General features: G+C 42.3%; 1 protein-coding gene across 1 annotated transcript in view; it reads right to left on the bottom strand.

Moving 5' to 3' along the window:
- CREBBP (CREB binding protein) overlaps positions 1-23,971 on the bottom strand; it is an 846,007-nt gene that overhangs the window by 254,124 nt on the left and 567,912 nt on the right. Inside the window, exons 20-21 of the mRNA XM_030211575.1 lie at positions 11,576-11,656; positions 6,142-6,198 (exon numbers count right to left, since the gene is read on the bottom strand). Of these exons, the coding sequence (XP_030067435.1) occupies positions 6,142-6,198; positions 11,576-11,656 (138 nt within the window). The remainder of the gene's footprint in view (positions 1-6,141; positions 6,199-11,575; positions 11,657-23,971) is intronic.

The following is a 23,971-nucleotide window of genomic DNA, read 5'->3' on the forward strand; positions in this document are numbered from 1 at the left end:
GAAGCTACTACTAAAAAAAAAATCCACACAATGTGCTGCACAGTATTCACGAAGAAACACTTAGGGATCATTGCACAAGTGTGGAAGAAGTTTTAAGAGCATACGAAAAAAAAAAAAACATACTGAGTCAGATCAAGATCCATCAAGCCCAGCATCCTGTCCAAAAGTGGCTAGTCTGGGTTGCAAGCACCTAATGTATCCCAAGAAGGAAATCTATACTTCCAATAGTTGATTTCCAGGGATGAACAATGGCTCTCCCATGATTAACCTAATTAGTATTTTCTTAAAATAGATTTTTCCTCTAGTAACACATCCAATCCTTTTTTGAATTGATGCTAGTCACCTTGACCACGTCCTCCAGCAAAAGATTCCACAGCTTTATTATGTGCTGTGTCTAAATAAAACCACCTACATATTGCTTTCAATCTACTGGCCTATTAGTTTCAGTGATTGATTGTTATTTTTGTGGTGCTTGATAGCTTAAGCAACCATTCCACTTCACTCAAAGTTCTATCATAACCCCTTTTCAGTTACCTTATCTGCAAGCTGAAACACTCTAATGTGCTTAGCCTTTATTCACAAGTATTCTTTTTTTTTTTTTTTTAATATTTTTATTGTTCCATGGATTCAGTTACAGGCATCAAGAACATTAATACAGAAAACAAACCATGTCCTGACAACTCTGCCAACAATCTACTGAATTCCATGTTTTATTCTTTTCCATTGTTCCTAGTCAACTTGGTGAACGCTATCCACGGGCATTTAGCATGCCAGATAAAGGTGCCTACAATACTTTTATAGGAACGCTCCTCCGAAGCCCTGATCCATAAAGGGAGCATTTGTAACGGGTAAAGTTATCTTGGGCAATAGGACCATTTTAACCAGCGCTATGCGCCCTAGAAAGTTCACTGGTAGGTCTTTCCATTTCTGGCATATGTTTTTTCTCTCTTCTAGTCGGTCTAACACATTTTTTTTGTATACCCACGTCAGGTTCGCACTGATGTAGATCCCCAAATACTTAATACCCTCTGTGGCCCAACGTAATGGAAAGGAGTGTGAGGTTCTACTTATACACGGGTCATTTACCGGTAGTGCCTCGGACTTGTCAAAGTTTACTGAGGCCCGAAAAAGCCCCAAATGCCCGGATAAAGGACATAACCAGTGGCAGTGTACGAGTTGCCTCACCCAACAAAAGCAGCATATTGTCTGCAAATAAATTAATGATATATTCCTCCCCACCCACCTTTGGTCCTTTCAACGTGGCGTCCTGCTGTAGTTTTGCTGCCAGGGGTTCTAAAGTAAGAAAAAATAGCAGCGGTGAGAGGAGGCAACCCTGCCTAGTCCCCCCCCCCCCCCCCCCCCAAAGTAAATGTGTCAGTCAGGGAGTCATTGACAAGGAGCTGCGCCGTCGGATGACAGTATAACGCTCGAACCCATCCCAGAAAATCTCCCTGGATGCCAAAGCGGTCAAGGATCCAAAACCACTATGGCGTCTCCCTTTCTGCCGGCACCTTCCATTAGTATTCGGCTCACCTTCAGGATGTTAGCTGACGCATACCTCCCTTTAACAAAACCCACGTGGTCCTGGTGGACCAGGTCGGGAACCACCTTCCCCAATCTGTCCGCTAGCACCGCTGCCACTATCTTTATGTCTTGGTTTAACAGCGATATGGGCCTATAAGAACCCACCCGGTTTAGGGATCAGCACAATATGCACATGATTTAATACCACCCCCATCGCGCTCTTTTCCTTGCTCTCTTCACACATAGCTATAAAAGGTGCCACCATGACATCCTGCAGGATTTTATAATACTCCACCCCTAGCCCATCCGGGCCTGGCGCCTTGGCCAACTTGAGGTGCTTAATCACCTGTTGCACTTCCTTACCCTGAATAGGTGCGTTTAAACCCCTCCTCTGTTCCTCAGAAATCCGGGGCAGCCCTAACCCTTCAAAGAATTCCAGGCATTTATCTTCTGAGAAGTCCCCTGCCTGGTATAACGCTGAGTAATACTCAACAAATTCTTTTTTAATCGGCTAACTGGGTTCTGACTTCACCCTCCCTGTTCCGTATTTTAGCTATAAATCTTTTTGCCGTTCTCTGCTTCACTAGGGATGCTAGTAATTTACCCGTCTTATTGCCCCACTGGTGTAATTTGTATTTATATAATTTGATGTTGTATAGTGCACTTTCCTCCAACACTTTTTGCACCTCTTTTCTCCTTTCCATATATGCCTTCCTAGTGGAGTCAGATAGATACCCAATGAGCGCTCGTCGAGCATCTCTGAGTTGCGAGGTAAGGGCTCGGATTCTCTCCCCTCATTTTTTATTCAGGGAGGCCACATACGAGATCTTCCCTCGTAGCACTGCCTTTGAGGCCTCCCAGAATACTCTTGGGGTCACGTCCTGTGCATCATTTTCTACAATATAATCTATCCAGCTCTTTCACAAATAAGTATGGAACTCCCTGCTTTGATACAATGCCGGGTTCATACGCCACCGGTCAGCCCCCTCCCGTCCTACCCCTTGCCACTCCATCCACACCGGCGAGTGGTCAGATACCTCTGGCTCTCCGATTCCCGATTGACACACCCCCAGGGCTACCGAGTAAGGCACTAGCAGATAGTCAAGGCGAGAGTGCGTCCCATGAGGGTGCAAGAAAAATGTGTAATCAGCCTCGTCTAAGTGTTGATGTCGCCATATCTAACTAGATCTAACTCCTTCATCAAAAAATTGACCCCTCTATCGTCTTGATCCTTGCCTATCCTTCTTGGGGGTTTACAATCTATGGAAGGGTCACTGACAATGTTAAAATCCCCCCCTATTACTAGTTGATATTGATCAAATGTTACCAATTTAGCGGTCAGCAAGGTGAAAAACCCGTGGGAGTATACATTGGGTGCACACTACACAACCCCACCCGCTTGCCCTGCAGTTCTCCTGCTACTATAAGAAATCTCCCGTCTGGGTCTTGGTACATTCTATGTAGGTCAAAGGTAATGGATTTCTTAAATAGTATGGCTACCCCTCGTTGTCTCCCATTGTAAGATGCAAAAAATACATCTCCTACCCAGTCCCTTTTTAATTTTAAATGTTCCATCTTACTTCAGTGGGTCTCTTGCAACAGAGCTATATCAGCCTTCTTCCTCCTGAGTGCCTGCAATATTTTCGTACGCTTTACTGGGGGGTGCACTCCGTCAACATTTAATGTCACAATCTTTAAATTAACCATTCAACTGCAACTCAACGTCTCCCCTTGCATGTATCTCCTTTGCAGAGTCCAAGAGCCTCCCAGGTAAGCCCTCGGACCATTCATTCACTCCTATCTCTTTCCAATCTGTGCCTTGTCTACCTACTAATCCTCTAAACCTCCAACCCTTGGTGATCATTCCAGTGCTGTTCAATTGATTAACCGCTAATCCCCACAATTCCCCCTCTCCCTGTTCCCTCCCCCTAATCCCACCCTCCCTCTCCCCCATCCAGGTCCCCATCTTAATAAACCCCTCCCCCCAAAACCCTTTCCCCTCACTCACCCAATTCACCACACACACACCCTCCTGACACACCACCAACTCTTCCAGCTACTTCGCCCCCTTCCTCTTCCCTCCCTCCCCTTCCCTGACTCACCAACGTATGTCCCGTTTAATAACGACAACATTAACACATAACATTGTACAACACAACCTGTCATCAGTACATACTACCAGAAGGTTTTCATCAGGGAGCTCCCACACTTTTACAGTCTGATAATCTGGACTTGTCCTTACAGCGGGTCAAACCAAAAGCTTCACAGATCCGCAGGGCCCGCAAGCGTAGTAGCCACAGCCTTCACCACCATGACGTCCTGCCCTGCTGCTTTCATTGTAATCTCCATCTCTGACCATCAAGTCCCACTCGTATATGGCAGCTCCCTCTGTCTCAAGATATCCCCTGGCGCATACTTCAGTGTCCTACAGCCATCCTCAACTAGCTGTATCACTAAAATCCTTACAATTCAGCAGCTCCCACCTCATTTTAAGTTGGTCACAAAGGTTTCCAATGCTTCTGACTCCGTGAAAAACAAGGTCTTATTCTCGTGCAGCACAAGTACTTTTGCCGGGTACAGTAGAGAGAAGCGAACTCCCTTCTCATACAGTCACTTGCACTGGCGACCCATGATCCTCCGCTGGTCAGCCACCGCCACCGAGTAGTCCTGAAAGAGCAGGATTTTTTTACCATTATACTCTAAGTCAGGTTTGCGTCGGTGGGCCTGCAGGATAGATTCCTTATCCATATAATTCAGCAACTTCGCCAGGACTTGTCTCGGTCTGCTATCAGCCGGCCGCTCTGTGTATGCGTTCCACTTGTGGCAGTTTCCCGCTAAAGTCCAGCCCTAATTGTTCTGGGAGCCAGTGTTCCACAAATTTCCTGAGCTCCGACGCTTTGATCGCTTCAAGCAAGCTCACAATACGCAAGTTATTGCGCCTACTGCGGTTTTCTAAGTCATCTGCCTTTCTCTCCAATTGCTCACATTTGCGTTCCAGCGCTGCTATTCTCCCGCAGCCTCATCTTCACACTGCGACACTCGATCTTCAACTTGCTGCAAACGGGCGCTCTGGCGAGAGCGGGCCAGGGAGGAAAGGAGGGAAGTCCGAAGGGAGGCGATCAGTTGTTGCCTGTTGCAGCGCCTTCACACGGAGGTGAGAGGCGCTGTGAGGACCCAGCCCGGTGGCAGACAGAGGGGGGTGCGGAGGATGGCAGGGAGGCCAGGGCTGCGGGAAGTTGTCATTTCAATGCAGAGGGGAGGGGGAAGCGGTGGCGATCTCGGGGGGGGGGGGGGGGAGGACGGGGAGGACGTCCATAGGCACAGCTCGTCTTTTTTTTTTTTAATATATAGTGAAGCCCCAACGACAGGTACAGACCTCTCATTAGATTTTCCAGCGTTAAGGCAATCGGAAAAGGTTAGTGCACCTCATTACAATAGGGTTTCTACCCAATTTGCTCATCTGCATTCCGTTTTCATTAGCTGCTGTTGTCGTCGTCAAAAAAAGGCTCGGAAAAGCCTTTAGTGCATGCCAGGGTTTACTACTTGCTCGTTAATGGCTCATTAAAGCCTCGTTAAGTTTAGTCCATCTGGCCCTAAGTCTGCTCTGACATACTAGTTCATATATTAAATAGTCTAAAGATTTCTGAGTTGATTAACTGATAGTGCCAATTGGGTTGTGAAAAACTTCATTTTAGCTCTTCTCAGAGCCTGTTACTAAAGCTTAGCACATATTAACAGCATTAGTGTGTGCTACATGTTAAGAAACCCATAGATATAAAATGGGATTCTTAGCATTTATTATGCACTAAGCTTTAGTAAAAGGGCTCCGTTGAGATCTATTCTGTTCTGCCATATGTGGCTCTAGTTGACTCAGCCATTGTTTCAATAAACCTAGGAACTTTCCTCTGTCGGTTTCCGAACACCAGATCTTCAGGTTGTGGTTTTTTTTTTTGTTTGTTTCTTTCTTAACTCTGGTCTTCAGATTTGCCTTGATATAGTTAATCATCAGGTTTACCATGATATAGTTAAGTACAGTTATTTAATAAGAACCACTTTGTTGTCTAATTCTTGTGTATGACAAGATATACAGCCAGTTTCATATAACCATACTGGCATGCTTTAAAGACTACAGTGAAATATTTGGCTTCTTCCTCTATTGTTTCCATTTAACCATTTCTTAATTTCCTGTCAAACGTTCTCTTCCATACAACCCTTTTTATCCTTTGTGCTCTTTACTCTCTACCTACATTTTTTCATTTGTACAAAAAATGAAAAGAAATCTAAAGATCTGGCAAATAAATACAGCCACAAAGAATATGGCCTACTAACATCATTCTCAAATTTTCCTTATTCAAGGTCCACTTTGAAGCTAGAAAGAAAATACAAATACTCACAATTATAAACTTTTCTAAATCAATAACATTTTGAAAGTATTAATATGCAAATATAATGCTGAAACCTTAAAGTATCTACTACTGCAATGAGTTTGTCCTCTGAATTCAGCTCTAAATATTCCTGTAAGACTTCCGTCATACTCATCTAGGCACATTTTCTGTTTTTCCCTCTTCCTCCTACATGAGACACTATTTCTTCTTTTACACACTGATTGGTACTTACGGCTCAGGATCCAGCATGTCATTTTTCTTTTTTTCAAACTGATCTTTGGAGATAGTCCTGAAAATGAACAACAGAGGAATAATTGTAAAAAAGTGAATGCTGTCACCTTTTACAGTGGGTAAAAATTAAAGAGGTTTTATACCTCTTTGGTTATCAGCTCAAAGAGTTGAAAACTAAAAGATAAGAAATTTACATTTTGTCAGCTGTAAGCATCTCTTCCCAACAAAACTGAAATGTCATTCTAGTTATTAGTATCACCTTAGCTAGTAAAAGCAAAATTAATCATCGTGCAAATCAGAGCAGAACCCTCTTTAGCAGAGAACACTTTCATTATGGTCAATATTTTTTAAATCCTATTTTTTCCTAATGTAGCCCACTGCAACAAAAGCTGGAACCATCTTTTGTAGTCAAAGAAAATAGTGATACACTAAATACCACATACTAAATGCTTAATATGTCTGTAAAAAGCATTAGATATGCTACTTAAGTACAAAAATATACACACTGCTAGTTCTTTAAACAACCAGCAAGCTACAGACATGGTCTAGATCAGGGGTGTGCAACCTCAGCCCTCACCAGGTTGGGTTTTCAGGACTTCCCCAATGAATATGCATGAGATCTTTTTGCATACAATGGAGGCAATGGACGTAATAGATCTCATGCATATTAATTGAACTGTCCAACAGAGAAGGGCATGAGTCAACTCTTCTGGAATCTGGATTACATCAAATAGATTCCCAGCCACCTGAGATCACTGGGAAGCTAGGGTCCACTGGGCCACTCTCAAATGGAGTCATGCCATGTACTGTTGAGGCCATGTGATCTTAACATTTGCCGAGCTGTGATCTGCTTGCTGCTTCGGACCTGCAAGATCACTGCTGTTAAGGTCTCTGCACTCAATTGTGGGAGAAAAGCCTGAGCCTACAATGTATCGAGCAGGGCTCCTATGTACTCAAATTGCTGGACCGGCAGAAAGCGGGACTTGAGGTAGTCCGCTCTGCATGTAACAAACTTTCCTATATACACGACCTCTTTATCTCTTGCACTCTCCATCTGCTTGCCCTGAGACTTGGCTTTGCCCTGAAGACTGTTTCACTGCGGCCCTGTGTCATGGAGGTTACCTTTTCCCCCCAATACTCCTTGCCCGATTGGCCGTGGAGGTGGTGTTGGGCTACTACTCTCACCCTCTTGTAGATTTCAGCCTCTTCTTCCACCTCAGTCTCACAGTTCTTCTTCCTTCGAAGTCCACTCCATCCGTCTATTCACTCCTCTGCCTCTCCGAGTAGCTGCCATTTATTGACCCCCTGATAAGTCCCCTTCTTCCTTTCTCACTGAATGACTCTTGGCTTTCCTTCTTTCTTGAACCTTCATCTCCTTCCCTCATTCTTAGGGATTTTAACATTCATGCTAATATTCCCTCTGACTCTTATGCCTCTCAGTTTCTCGCTTTAACATCCTCTTTCAATTTTCAACTATGCTCCACTACCCATACTCACCAGAATGGCCACTGTCTTGATCTTTTCTTCTCCAACTGCTCACTCTCCAGTTTCTGCACCTCAGCTCATCCCCTCTCTGACCATCATCTGATAACTTTCACACAAACATCCTCGTCCAGTGCTTCTAACCACTACGCTATCCAAGTCTGTCAATGAGGCTGTCTCTTCCTATAATAATATTCTCTCCTCTCTATGGATACTCTCGCTCCTCCAATTTCCCATTCTGAAAGGCGTACCAAACCACAGACTTGGCTGACCTCTAGAATCCGCTACTTACGCTCTTGTGCCTGATTAGCCTAATGCCTTTGGCTGAAATCCCATGTTGACTTCATACATTTCAAATTCTTGCTGACCTCTTTCCATTCTGCTCTTTCACTTGCCAAACAGGACTTCTACATCCAGTTGACGAATACTCTTGGCTCAAACCCTCGGCTTCACTTTGCCACCCTGAACTCTCTCCTCAAAGTGCCTTCACCTCCAACTCCCCCTTTACTTTCTCCCCAGACTCTGGCTGAGTATTTTCATAAGGTTCCCAAGATTAACCTTGAATTCTCAACCAAATCATCCCAACCTCTCCTACCATCAGTCCATTCTCTCAACCTGGGTGAAGAAGCAACTTGAATTATCAGTAGTAATGTTTTGATACATGCAGTTACTTCTGTGACCCTTGAACAACAATCAAGGCCTCCAAAAAAACCCCAGAAAAACAAAATGGAAATTAACTAGCTACACAGAACTGCAAAACTACCACCAAAAAACAACGTATTCACATTTGCCCCTAGTGCTGTATCTACAACTCATCATGAGATTTCAGACTAACTCAGTGTTCCAAATTTCTATTCCAGTGCATTCTTTTTTGCTGTGCCTCTGCTTCAGAAAGAAGTTGGAAAATAGATACCGTACCCAACATTGGTAATGGCACGTAGGAAGATGACAGGAAGACTGTCTACCCTCATTCCTTTCTTTTATACCTCAAAACCATAGCCTGACAATGATGCAAACAGAAGATTTACATAGAGGGGCATAACTGAACAGGGCATCCAAGTTTTCCTGAGGGCGTTCTTGCAGGAGGCCCTGGCGAAGGGCGGGGAAACCCGTATTATCAAAACAAGATGGGTGGCAATCTTTCATTTCGATAATACGGTCGGGGACACCCAAATCTCAACATTTAGGTCGACCTTAGAGATGGTCGTTCCCGATTTTCGGAGATAATGGAAACCGAGGACGCCCATCTCAGAAACGACCAAATCCAAGCCATTTGGTCGTGGGAGGAGCCAGTATTCGTTGTCCACTGGTCCCCCTGACATGCCAGGACACCAACCGGGCACCCTAGGGGGCACTGCAGTGGACTTCATAAATTGCTCCCAGGTGCATAGCTCCATTACCTTGAGTGCTGAGCCCCCCCAAACCCACTTCCCACAACTATACAACACTACCATAGCCCTAAGAGGTGAAGGGGGGCACCCATGTGGGTACAGTGGGTTTCTGGTGGGTTTTGAAGGGCTCACATTTACCACCATAAGTGTAACAGGTGGGGGGGGGATGGGCCTGGGTCCGCCTGCCTGAAGTGCACTGCAGCACCCCCTAAAACTGCTCCAGGGACCTGCATACTGCTGTGATGTACCTGAGTATGACATCTGAGGCTGGCATAGAGGCTGGAAAAATTATTTAAAAAATTTTTTTTAGGGTGAGGGGGGTTAGTGACCACTGGGGCAGTAAGGGGAGGTCATCCCCGATCTCCTCCGGTGGTCATCTGGTCATTTAGAGCACATTTTTGAGGCTTTGTCGTAAAAAAACAAAAAAAGGACCAAGTAAAGTCGGTCAAGTGTTCGTCAGGGACGCCCTCATTTTTTCCATTATCGGCCCAGGACGCCCATGTGTTAAGCACGCCCCAGGCCCACCTTCACTATGCTTCCGACATGCCCCCGTGAACTTTGGTCGTCCCTGTGACGGAAAGCAGTTGAGGACGCCCAAAATCGGATTTCGATTATGCCGATTTGGGCAACCCTGGGAGAAGGACGCCCATTTCCTGATTTGTGTGGAAAGATGGGCGCCCTTCTCTTTTGAAAATAAGCCTGATAGTAACATAGTAAATGACGGCAGATAAAGACCTGAACGGTTCATCCAGTCTGCCCAACAAAAGAAAAAACAAAACAAAACAAAAAAAACATTCTTCACCAAGACACAGCAACTATGTGAAAGCACAGAACTCTCCCTATTTTAAGCTCATTTTATAAAATAGGCGCCCAGAATTAGTCCCATAGTATACAAATCATCTTGCACAAATTTACATCTGCTGTGAAGGTATAAACTTGTGCTTCCACTTAACGCATGTACACACATTTCAAAAAATATGTGCATACATTTCAACTCTGCCTGAACTCCACCCAAATTCTGCCCCAGAACACATGCAACTCATGTCAAAATAGGTGCACTCTTTCATGTGTCTACTTTTTCCACATATATACCCCTGCACGATTTTATAACAACTATTTTCTGCATTGTCAAACATGCTTTGTAGGTGAAAAATGTTTCATAAAATTTCATTCCTTTTACCTTATTATTGTAAAAGTTGAGTTGAGCTCCAATTGTTTGATCATCCTGTTCAAAAAGCATACTGGACTTAAGTATAGAGCTACACATTATGGTAATACTGTAAACTTACAAACCTACTACTAGCAAAATCATATCAGTTTCAAAGATACATGGAAGCCAACAGCCTTATAAAACAGCTCTATAAGCCATATTTAATGGTAGATATACCTGCTTGAATACATAAGTACATAAGTATTATCATACTGGGACAGACCAAAGGTCCATCAAATCCAGCATTCAGTTTACAACAATGGCCAATCCGGGTCACAAGTACCTGGCAAGATCCCAAAACAGTACAATACATTTTATGCTGCTTATCCTAGAAATAAGCAGTGGCTTTTCCCCAACTCTTGAGCAGGGACTCTCTCTTTGTGTCAGGTGTTCAGCGCTGCGTGCATCTGGTAGCGCTATACAAATGCTAATAATAACTCCATTTTAATAATGGTCTATGGATGTCCTTTAGGAAACCATCCAAACCTTTTTTAAACCCTGCAAAGCTAACTGCTTTTACTACATTCTCCAGCAATGAATTCCAGAGTTTAATTACACACTGAGTGAAGAAATATTTTCTCCGATTCATTTTAAATTTACTACTTTGTAGCTTCATTGCATGCCCCCAAGTCCTAGTATTTTTGGAAAGAGTAAACAAGCAATTCATGTCTACCCATTCCACTCCACTCATTATTTTATAGACCTCTATCACATCACCCCTCAGCTGTCTTTTCTCCAAGTTGAAGAGCCCTAGTCACTTTAGCCTTTCCTCAAAGGGAAGTTGTCCCATCTCCTTTATCATTTTAGTCATCTTTCTTTGTACCTTTTCTAATTCCACATATTGCAGGTGTACTTATTTTTGCCATAGCTGGATGGTTAAATTTCATCATAATGAAGCAAAAAATCAATTACAGTTTCTCCAGTTGGGGTTAAACTAGATGTCACAAAAGAACAAATCATATTTCTCCATTCTATCCAGCCTAGTAATTTTTCTTTTATGCAAATATTCCTGTAAGGCTCTCTCATATATCCCATGAGCCCTCAGGCTGCTGTTTAGATCTTTGCCGCATCATTTTACATGTTATGAACCCCCAACTTCAGAATGTTTGGATATGCCAGCATCAACAAGTATAGTATATTCAAGCAGTGGTGACAAGAAAACTTATGTGCTGACAATTCATACAATTAAAGATCAAATATACAAGTTCCTGGTTGCTACCACTAGAATCAAAAGCATGACTAGTAATTTACTTGGCCTCCACAAAAACTTTATAAATACATCAACAAATAAAAGAAAAATCCACCATTATCAAGTAAAATAAAACATTAAAACCTTTATATGAATTACTTACGTTTGTGGCTGTGAAGGATCATCCCCAAGTGTAACATTCTCTCCTTGGATCTCAGTGAAGCACTTCTCACAGAAATGATACCTGACAACAAGAAGGCCAGAAGATCTGGATGAACACACCTATTATACAAATCACCTATGCAACAGTGCTGATTATCAGACCAGGACCACTATCAGTTTCTGTTTAGTAGCTTCCTTAAATATAGCATCTACACATGAGGACAGGCTAATATCAAGATTAAAATACAAGTAGTACAGTTAAATGATAAATTTGAAGAAGACGAAGATGAAGACGAAGAAGAACAAGAAGAAGAAGAAGAAGAAAAAAAAAAAAAAAAGAGGATCAGTAAATATCTGGGTAAGTCATGCAGCACAACTATGTACATGAGGTTACAAAAAATATCTACGTTTACTGATGTTTTCATACAAGAGATTGCTGGGTACTTTTTAAGGTGGAGGAGTAGCCTAGTGGTTACTGCAGCGGACTTTGATCCTGGGGAACTGGGTTTGATTCCCACTACAGCTCCTTGTGACTGTGGGCAAGTCAGTTAACCCTCCATTGTCCCAGGTACAAAATAAGTACCTGTAGATATGTAAACCACTTTGAATGTAGTTGCAAAATACCACAGAGAATGGGTATATCAAGTCCCATTTCCCCTCTCCCTTCCCTTTAAGTCATCTATTCTCTTTAGATGGTAAATTTAGGCATTTTCCAGTTAAACAGAGAATGAGATTACAAAAAATATCTACGTTTACTGCTGTTTTCATACAAGAGATTGCTGGGTGCATTTTTAGGTGGAGTCAATATGTATGTTTGTATCACTTAGGAGGAAACACTGCAGAAAAGGCAACAAAACAGAGTGAAGGCAACAAGACAAGCCAGGGAAGGAAGTGATGTTTTCCGATGGTCATCCAAAAAAAAAACTTATGCTAAAACTTTTGCATCAGGGGTGTTTTTCCAGTCTTTATCAGCTAAAACCTAAAATCAGAAGCCCTATATATGTTCCACAGATTACCTATGCAAGCATAAAAGGACTAAAATATTTCATTCCTTGAAGTGAATAAAGATCGCCTAAAAGGACTAAAATATTCCATTCCTTGAAGCGAATAAAGATCGCCTAATCGGCTAGAGTTTTTTTCCATTGACACTGATAGGTCAGATTAACCTGGTGAAATTGGTAATTTTTCTGAAATGATTGTCTCTTACAAACCTTGCCTTTACATCTTTTGCAACAAGACATTAATAAATTTAACCACCATATTTCACATTTCTGTTGGGCTCACAGGAAACCAAAGCTTTGTTCTGATTTTTTATTGGGGGAGGGGGGGGGGTGTTGGATACAAGGCAGGTTGGGACTTCCTAACCTGAAAATCTATCAGGCCTGCTTATTTAGGCATTTGGGCGACTGGGTCCGTAACACTTCCATGCTGTTGCAATTTGAAAGGGAATACTATGCACCACACAATTTTTATTCTTTACTTCATCTTCAGTCAAGCCGGGTGCCTAGGACACTATGGGGCAGTTTACTATCGTCTCCAATGCAGGTTGTGTGGAGGATACTAGTACAGCACTTGGGGGGAGATCACCAGGTCACAGATAAACTGTCAGAGGGAATTTAGCCTTTTAAGCCAGTGCTGAAAAACCATATTTTTGTTTTGTGGGAACAAAGAGGTGTTTTCATGGTGCAGCATTTACGGCACAGGGATGGGGGCCTGATCTCATTTGAGGATCTCCAAACTAAGATAGGGCCTACTTGGGGCAATAGATTTGCTTATTACCAGATTAAACATTATATTAACTCTTTAGATCAAGGGCATTATTTAGCAAAATTGGAGACAAGATACAGGGCTTCTTCAATTCAATATTGGAGGAGGTTCAATAAAAACTGATCCACCGATCCTTCTACCTCCATTCCCAGAAGAGTAGGGAGGTAATTTTTCCCTAGAAATGTTGTATCTGTGAACATTGCCAGAAAGAATGATAAAAGGAATCAACTTACCTCCTATATTCTGACCCCCTCCCATTTAAAATAGCTGTTACCTCCTATATTCTGACCCCCTCCCATTTAAAATAGCTGGGATTGCACACAATAAGTGTGGTGCACCACTCTAAAGTAGCATTCCCCCATCTGACGTACCACTATAAACCCGACTGATCAAGGTGCACCAACCGAGGCACCCAGCTCATAAGTCTACCCCCCAGTGAAGATTTTTATATCTACCCCCAGCAAAGAGATCGGCTGATAGGATCCACACAGAGAGGGATCCTACCGCCTCCTTGGGGATCACCGTCACTTCTGCCAGTCTCATAAAATAAGGCAATGTAGCACCCTCCCCTACCGAGTTAAAGAAAGTCAACAGAGGAGGGAGGAGTAACTCCCAATAAAGCTTACAGATCATCACTGTGAAACCATCCAAGCCAGGCAATTTTTCTGGTTTCATAGAGAGCAAAGCCTTGCACACTTCAATTGCTACGACTCGTCTAGCCAACTGGAAGGCATCTACATCTGAGATCTTCTTCATAGTCAAAGCTAAATAGGTATTCACCTTCCCCCCTCATCCATCCCACCCTCCAGGGAGTACAGCACCTTATAGTAATCTACAAACTGCCCTGATATCCTGGGAGTCATGAACCTCCGTCTCATCGGCCCGATGAATATGCAAGATATTATTCTAAATGTGCCGACATTTGAGCCTATGAGCTACCAACCTGCTGGCTTTTACTGTTAAATTCAAAATACTTAGAAATAAGGGACGCCTTTCAGGAGTACTATCAACAACTTTACAGTGCAGGGGAAAGCCAAGGCTTGCAGAGTGCTACCTATCTGCAGAATATAGTGACACCCCTGGTGAGGCAAACAGAGCTTAAATACCTGAATAATCCTATAAGCTGTGATGAAATTACCTGGGCAATTGGCCAAAGTAAACTGGGGAAGGCACCGGGACCAAATGGGCTTAAAGCTGAATTTTATAAATTGATGGGAGATCACATCGTCCCCATATTGACCAGGGTGTTTAACGAGTGGGTGGCAAAGGGGGGGGGGGGGGGGGAAATCTTAATGTAGCCCACTGTTCCATTGTTCTTTTCCTCAGTCCTATTCCCTTAATGATACTTTGACTTTGTCTCCGCATAACTTCTCATAATGTAATCCATAACTGAGTTGTAACAAATCATATTTCCATCATTTACAATGTATTGTAAGCCACACTGAGCCCGCAAATAGGTGGGAAAATGTGGGATACAAATGCAACAAAATAAATAAATAAATAAAAATAAATAGTAGTACTACCAAAACCAAAAAGAGATGGAATGCTGTTATCTTCTTACCAACCTATCTCCCTATTAAATTATGAGGTAAATTTGTTCGCAAAAATATTGGCCAATAGACTGGGAAGGGTATTGCCATGCCTAACTCAAGAAGTGCAGGTGGACTTTGTTCATGGTCGCTCCGTCACAAAGAACCTGCGTAGTATCTTATTGGCATTGGAGCAGCTCAGGGGGTCATCGGAACAAGCATTAGTGATCAGCTTTGATGCCGAAAAGGCTTTTGATCGCGTGGAATGGCCCTTCATATTTTCTGTTTTAGATAAATACGGATTTACTGGCTGGTTTGTGCAAATTCACGCTTTGTACTCCACACCTCGGGCACGGGTCCTGGTAAATGGAATGTGCTCTGCGAGTTTTGAGATCACTCAAGGGACTCGACAGGGCTGCCCATTGTCACCGTTACTTTTCGCACTTTATTTAGATCCTTTAATTTGAGACAATTTCCTGTAGTACTATTCGTGGAGCAATGATTGGAAAGATAGAATTTAAAATTGCGGCATTTGCTGATGACCTGTTAGTAATTCTTACTAACCCTAGACTGTCACCTAAAAGATATTTTGGAAGTTTTTGCGGAATTCGGTTATTACTCCGGATTTAAATTAAATCTAGATAAATCCGAAGCTCTGGCGATCCCATTGACTATCAAATTTTTATGAAGAGAGGACTTCCCTCTGAGGTGGACGGACGTTTTTTTTTTTCGATACCTAGGAGTCCTTCTGACATCTCAGATGGAGGACATCTATAAGCTGAATGTCATGGGGCTGCTGCGTCAAACAAAGCAACAGTTAGAAACTTGGAAGATGTTGCTAGTGCCACTGATAGGACGTATCTGTCTTATCCGAATAGTGATCCTGCCCAGATGGTTATATGTCATGCAGGTTTTACCGGTGAGATTGCTCCAGAAAGATATTAAGCATTTTTATCAATTAGTGGGGCGGTTTTGCTGGGCAAAGATAAAAGCCAAGCTTAAGCTGTGCTTCTTGCTGGGGGCATGGCAACAAGGGGGTTTGGGCCTCCCTAACCTACAATATTACAACCTTGCTAGTTTATTGAGACTGGTGAGAGATTGGGTCTTCTCCTCGAGCTCACATTCCCCTTTAGAGTTGGAGCAGGCTTATTTTAGTCCCTATAGCTTAATTACTATGTTACATACCAACAACACGTCGATACCAAAGTCTTTCAGAAATTGTTTACTTTTGATACCTCTACGAGAGGCATGGAGAACTTTGGGGAAGAAATTGGGGGGCACACCGAATACATCAGAACTGCTGACCATAAGAGGGAATCCGATGTTCACACCCAGGATGGAGAACCTGGTTTTTAGGCAATGGGCAAGAAAAGGACTCACATGTTTTGCGAAGACAATTTTAGACACTGAAAGAAACATTAAACCTTTAAGACAGCTTATACCTGATGAAGGTGGTGGCTGGGGAGACATTTTTGGTTATGCCCAGATAAAACATTATGTCCAATCCTTGGATGGGGAGGCACTTAAATTCCAATTAGGAGAGAAAATTAAACAATTTTTTGAAGAAATCTCAGATGAAGCCCCAAGCATATCACACCTCCAAAAGAAATTATGGTCCCTGACACCGCGGGTGGAGCTGTCTTCACTTCGTCAACGATGAGAGGCAGATACGAATGCAGATCTAATTGGGACATTGAATCACACATTAGGGGTATACCTCAACTGATTAGTGGAGCAAATTATAGAGAATGTGCATTTAGGGTGCTTCTTAGGGCATATTTTACACAAATTCAACTCTTTAGATCCGGAGGGATAAACACACCAACATGCTTGAAATGCAAATTATTGGAGAATACTTTCTACCATGCATTTTGGGAATGTACAATGGTACAGACCTTTTGGAGGAAGATAGTGACTTTTTTGACTTCATTGCTATCACATAAACTAGTAGGTACTCCCTTGCAATTGAAACTGGACTGCCCAGGGACATTTCGGGGACTAACCGCAGATAAAACACTGCTTAATAGCAAAAAAATGCATCCTACAATCCTGGACATCAGATAAGCCCCCCTGAATACTGGCATTGGCGCAATCAGGTACACCTACTAATGACATGGGAAGCAAAAGGTTCATGCCGCTGCAAAAAGCACGTTCTTAAACTGTGGGGGCCTATGTTAGACACATTATCTCAGAGAGCACGGAGCCTTATACTTCATACGTTATGAATAAAGTAATAAATAAAGGTTCATACTTTTGGTTCAATAACACGATACACACACTTGCTGGGAAGCAAAGGGTATGGGGAGATACTGGGAAGGGAGAGGGAGGTAGGGAAAAGGATCATAGGGCCAGTTTACTTCAATTTACATTGTATAATGTTCAGTTGAGTGGTGGTTGAAAGGGAAAGGCAATAAGCCTATATTGGGTTATGGTTCCAATTTTGTATCTGTATTTGATAAGGCTGAAATTGGTGAGTGAATAAGGTTAGGTTAAATTAAATTAACTGCAATAAATACATAATACACTATAAGTGGTCAGATAGAAGATAAATTATAGATCACAGCAACTGGTTTAGATTTGAAAAAGCTTTATTGGGTAAGGTCTGTTCTTTTTCAAAAGTTGAACATTTAGATTTTAAAGGCCTGGTAGGTCAAATGTTTTCTATGAGATAAAGGGAGGGGGGAGTATAGAATTGGAAAGGTTGATGATGGGGTGAAGTACCATATAGTTGTGGCAGACAACCTTTTCTGAGTGTTATCAAATTGAAATTGTATATGTGTATTCTTTATGAGGTCATGAATACAAGTGTTGACAAGTCAAAAAGTTCTAGACGAGATCTGGTTGGGGCATTGTAGACTAGTGAGCCTGAAATAGATGTTGAGCAAAAAATGGTGGAGACTATTATAGAGTACAAAACTCTATATTGTGTCTTTGGTGCTATTGATCAATTCCAGAGGGGATATAGTATTATTACTACTTAATCCTTAAAGCTGTGACTGTATTACTAGGGAGGGGGGAGGGGGAAGGCTGAGCGGAAAAGGGAGAAAATGTTAAATTTTGGATGCTGAATAGTATTATGTTGTTCATATGCAGCATGTTTTGATATTTCAAAAATTCTGTAACGTGAAATGTATTGAATATGTTTAACTAGTAAAAAAGCCCCGTTTCTGATGCAAATGAAACGGGGGCTAGCAGTGTTTTCTTCTGTGTGCATGTGGGAGTGTGTGTGTCCCTGCCCTCTGGCCTCTCTCCCCTCCCCCCTCTGAGTCCTTCACTGTTACAGAGCCAGCGATTTGATTTCGTGCTCTGCTGTTTTCCTTCACTGACTGTGTTACAGAGAGGGCGGGGCAGACACTCATAGGGAAACCGGATATCTCGCCCCCTTCACACTTCCGGCTGGAGGCTTCATAGAACGTTGGTGTTGCTTTTTATATAGAGAGATGTGCTGGAGTTTCAATAAAAATTGTTGAAACATAAATTCAAAATACTTTTGACGCAGCACCTAAAGGTTAAAACTTCAGGTCCACAATTTCATAATCTCTCAGCTGTTGGTGCACCACCTGCAGACGTGACCCCAGATCCCAGTTCCCCGGCTGCTGTTCATGGGCCTGCTTTAACTGGCCAAGGAGCCACATGATGTTCTCCCGCCACTGTTGCTGACGGAAGGATGCTATAGAGATAAGATAGCCAGACACAGTGGCTTTCAAGGCTTCTCCATACCTCCTCCAGGGAAGCATTTCCTCCCATACTGAAGCTTAAATACTCTTCCAAGTGCACCTGGACACGCTGCAACACTTGCAGGTCATCCAAGAGACTACCATAAGAACATAAGCTTTGTCATACTGGGACAGACCAGAAGGTCCATCAAGCCCAATATCCTGTTTCCAACAGTGGCCAATCCAGGCCACAAGTACCTGGCAAGATCCCCAAACCAAAAATGGCATTCTGGTTTACAGATTTTAAGACTGATAAGAAACAAGAAGCTGTTTATTCGGTTTAAGAAAACCTTACACACACATTCATCTTTACAATGTAAACTTTCAAATGTAATAGCCAAGGAAAACATGCTATAAAACTACATTACCAAGAGCATTACACATCAACCACAATTACAAATAATTGTTGTTAGGGTGCTGCCCTATTGTCAATGCAGAATTTCATACCTGATCAGCCTCTCCAAATGCAACTTAAATCAAGTGACCTAGGCATCAGTCATACCCACAATTGCACATCATACTCCCTCACCCAAATGCTCACTTTTCATACTCCCAGAGAATGTGGTAAAAGCAGTTAAGTGGGGGTTCAAATAAGGTTTGGATAGCTTCCTAAAAGAAAAGTCCATAAACCATTATTAAAATGACTTGGGGAAAATCTGCTGCTTATTTCTAGGATAACCAGCATAAAATGTATTATACTTTTTTGGGATCTTGCCTGGTACTTGTGACCTGAATTGGAAACAGGATGCTAGGCTTGATGGACCTTCAGTCTGTCCCAGAATGGAAATACTTAAGTACTTGGGTCAGCGCTGGGCATATTATGGTTTCTGTACCTTGTATGGGAAGACAGATTATGATATGCTGGAGAGGTCTTTGATGGCAATTCTTGTAATTGGATCGTAAGGACAATGCCAGGCAGACTTCTACAGTCTGTGTCCCGGAAATGGGAAACAGAGAAACAGTACATATCAGCCTCAATGACAGCTTCATATGTTATGGCGAGTCCTATTACAGCAGCAAGCAGACCCTTGGAGTAGCCTAGTAGTTTGTGCACTGCACTGTAGAGGAGCCGGCCCAGGCCCATAACCCACTCTAACTGGTACACTTGTGGTGGAAACAGAGAGCCCTCCAAAACCTGCTGTACCCACAAACAGGTGACACCTGTAGCCATAAGGGCTACTGTAGTGGTATACAGTAGGTTTTTGAGGTCTTACCATACAATATAAAGGGGTAATGGTGAAATGTGTACCTGGAAACTTTTATGTGAATTCCACTGCAGTGTTCCCTAGGGTCCCCTCTGCTCTGATGGGATGTCTGTGTGGCTAATCTACTAAGACCACTGCCCCCCCCCCCCCCCCCCCCCCCCCATACATCTCAATGGATTGTTTTTGTGCGTTTTCTCCATGGACACTTCTTTTTTATAATGGTCACAAAAGAAAAATGCACTGAGCACAAAACAGCTAGGAAATGGCTATTTTCGAAATAAACATGTTTTTCTAGTTCAAAAATCTCTGTATTTGGCACTTGATTTTTGTATGTTTTTCACAAAACATCTAAAAATCGTATTTAGACATCTCTATATATAAAAGGCAACACCAACGTTCTATGAAGCCTCCAACCGGAAGTGTGAAGAGGGAGAGATATCCGGTTTCCCCATGAGTGTCTGCCCCGCCCTCGCTCTCTAACACAAACAGTGAAGGAAAACAGCAAAGCAGGAAATCAAATCGCTCTCTCTGTAACAATGAAGGACTCAGAGGGGGGAGGGGAGAAAGGGCAGGAACACACACACTCCCACATGCACACAGAAGAAAACCTTGCTAGCCCCCGTTTCATTTGCATCAGAAACGGGGCTTTTTTACTAGTCATATTGAAAATGCTCCATGTATCGAGAAATGTCTAATTGTATAGGGTCAAAGAAAGCATGCCTAATGGGAAAAAAATATTTCCCACCATTTTGTACAACGCTATTCCGCAAGGCCAGAAACTGCTTTTGGCATTCCTGAGTTTCTCTGCACATATCTGGAAAACACCACATAACTGCATGCATGTTGATGTGTTGAGTGGTGCTTAGATGGTGACTACGGCTATAAGAAACTAAGGTCAGCACTGGGCATATTTCTATGGTTTGTGTCCCATGTATGGCAAGACAGATTAGGATATGCTGGAGAGGTAATTGATAGCAATTCCAGTAATTGGATTGTAAGGACAATGCCAGACAGACTTCTACAGTCTGTGTCCCAGAAATGGGAAAGAGAGATCAGGATCAAGTATATGTATGTTATACCACATTCATAAGTGAACAATAAATAAATAAATACCACATTCACTGTTGGTTTAATCATGAATTTAATGAGTGTGACTATTGAACATACTTGATGGATTGTTTAGGTATTTATCTGCTGTCATCTACGTGTTAGGTTATGAAAAGGTCTTTTAGGAGACATGTCAGTGGTATATGCATGGCTTTTTTTCAGGGGGAACTCAGGGGTACTGAGCACCAGCTCCTTTTCCATTGCGTGCTAAAATAGACCCATTATCCCCAAATATTAATGAATGAGCCCAGGCTTTGCACACCAATTCTACCTTTCCATAGATTGTGTCTGGTTGCAGGGGGTCTGGCTACTGTGGAACAGTTCACTCAGTGATCACCCCATCCCTGATGGATAGCTTGGCATTTGAGTATCGTTACCTTTTCTGCTAGAATAAACACACTAGATAAATGGGTGAAGGAATTAATAGCAATTTTTTCTCCAGGAAACTAGGGATTTAAAAAAAATGGGTTGCAATTGAGAGATTGTGTAATTTAGGACGATGTGTTAGTCATTGGGAGATGGAAAGGTTGGATTTGTTTTATAGGGTTACTGTAGAAACTGTGAATATATTGGAAACAATGTTAAATATTACATATTTTCACATTTTTCATTTAACATACCGCAAATTACACAGTAACTAAGCGGTTCTCAAGGAAAATTTAAGTATCGGGCAAGAAACAGGTGGCATACAATAGGAGCCTAGGTTACAATCGATGTCACATAAGAGACAGGGGGAATGGGTATCAGATTAAAACATAGAAACATGACAAAGGGAGGGAATGAAATGATCACATTAGATTTAGTATAGGGAATGGGTCCATAGCTGGATCCAGTCCCCACTGCGCTGTTCAAAAAGGAGACGGATGATATGATGGCACAGTTGTTGGACTTGATTAAAGCATCTTTAGAGCACAGGATAACACTTGCTTGTTTGAAGGAAGCTGTCTAACTCATATCTTGAAAAAGGAAGGTTGGATGGACTACTTGTGAAATTATAGGCCCATCTCAAATCTGCTCCTTTCTTGAAGATGATCTATTATTACATACTGGTCAGGCTAGTTTTCAAAGAGGTACTGCAACAAAAACTATTCCAATCACTATGGAGATCTTTTAGTAAAGTGCATGAAATGTTTGCACTTACTGCACAAATCAGTATATGTTAAGTGCAAAGGCTGTGCACTAATTGTTAGGGTCAGGCTCAGCATGCTCTCTGGAATTAATGCATGGACATGCGCATTAGCATGGGTACAACCTGATCACAATTATGGTGGCTATGCTTAGTGCTTCCTATTGAGGAGGCGCTAAGTGAAGCCTTGCTAACTGTACAAATGAAAGCATAAATTAAGTACCGAGCACTCACTGTATTATGCAATTCATGTCCAATCTCCACCCATGATCCACCTAGCTCCTGCTCCCCTAATACATAGTTAAATTTCAGCGCTGTTGATGGCTGGACCTTACAGCAGCTTTTAACTTGGTGGATCCAAGATATCTTGTGGGAAAGATGTACACAACTAGGTACTGGGGAATTGGTATTACAGTTAGTCAAATCATTTACAGAATAGGAGTTTTAAGATATGATTTGTTAATTTTTGTTACATTTGTACCCCGCACTTTCCCACTTCATGGCAGGCTCAATGCGGCTTACATGGGGCAATGGAGGGTTAAGTGACTTGCCCAGAGTCACAAGGAGCTGCCTGTGCACGAAATGGGAATCAAACTCAGTTCCTCAGTTCCCCAGGACCAAAGTCCACCACCCTAACCACTAGGCCACTCCTCCACTCCAATGGTGAATGCCAAATAGCTACCAGAGGAAATGGGGATTTCTGCAAGGTGACATCCTTCATTCACTATCCACAGCTCCCTGATTAGTTCATACCAAGTTTTAGTGAAATATTAGACCTGTCCCCTACAGGGAGGGGATTTCTGATATTATTAAATGACAGGATATGCTGTTCATGCTCAAGAATCTGAAGAAAGCTTGTATTTAATTTACCCATTTACCTATATAATGCCTTATACCAAAGCAAATTATAACCAAACATTCATAACAAAACAAGTACACAGTCAACTTATAAAAGACAAGACATTATAAACATATCAGTAAAATTAAAGACTAACAAAATGCCAATACACCACAAACATTCTTAAGGCCCCAAAGTCATATACCACTGTCAGTTGTTGCAGAACATATGTACATCCCAACTTACATCCAACCAAGAAATTAGACAGAATTCTTACTCAACCTGTGAGTCATAAACACTGTTCTAAATCAATGGTTGTCAACCCAGTCCTTGGGACATACCTAGCCAGTCAGGTTTCCAGGATAACCTCAATGAATATGCTCAGCTGTTGCAGTCAATAGTCTAGAGGGGGTGTACTCTTTTTTTTGTTTGTTTTTTAAAATATCTGGACAACACATTTATTTATAAAGGTTTGTCCCCATGCATATGTCTTCCATTTTAAAATGCACATCTTCCACTACTTCTGACCAACCTGAGACATGCCAACCTCCTTATACTGATGAAGCTCTGGCTAAAGTATCAAACACTTCATATGTTGATTCTAAGTTTTCTGTACTCCTCAACACTAGCCATCTTTTAAAGGAAAAATTCTCTCTCGACCCTCCTGCCGATGTGCCTCTATAAAGGGCTTCACTATTTTTTTTGCAGACATTGGTGCATGTAACTTCTTGCCTTGAACTATTACTGAAAAGGTGGGAGCTAAATCCACATAACTGTTTTTTTTTTTAATGTACTGCACCCTGCACCAGGTACAACCGATGGGAGCAATTCTGGAAATTAGCTAGGTCCTTGGAAGATTTCTTTTTAATGTTGTCTAATGTCCGTAATTACCTGCCTGTAGGATATCTGCATGGTCTTGAGAACATTCTAAGAGTCTTCAATGGGGATTCTATCACCACCAACAACTGAAGTAACTGCACTGCACTGAAACCTCACATTGTTATATCTTGTATTTTAGGTGTTTCATCGATACTAGTGCGCAAGAGATGGAAATCTACCAAATTCAGACCTGTAGCTCTTGCAATGACTTGTGGATGATGCAATTACAG

Source organism: Microcaecilia unicolor, chromosome 8 (assembly GCF_901765095.1).
Source record: "Microcaecilia unicolor chromosome 8, aMicUni1.1, whole genome shotgun sequence".
Classification (NCBI taxonomy): domain Eukaryota; kingdom Metazoa; phylum Chordata; class Amphibia; order Gymnophiona; family Siphonopidae; genus Microcaecilia; species Microcaecilia unicolor.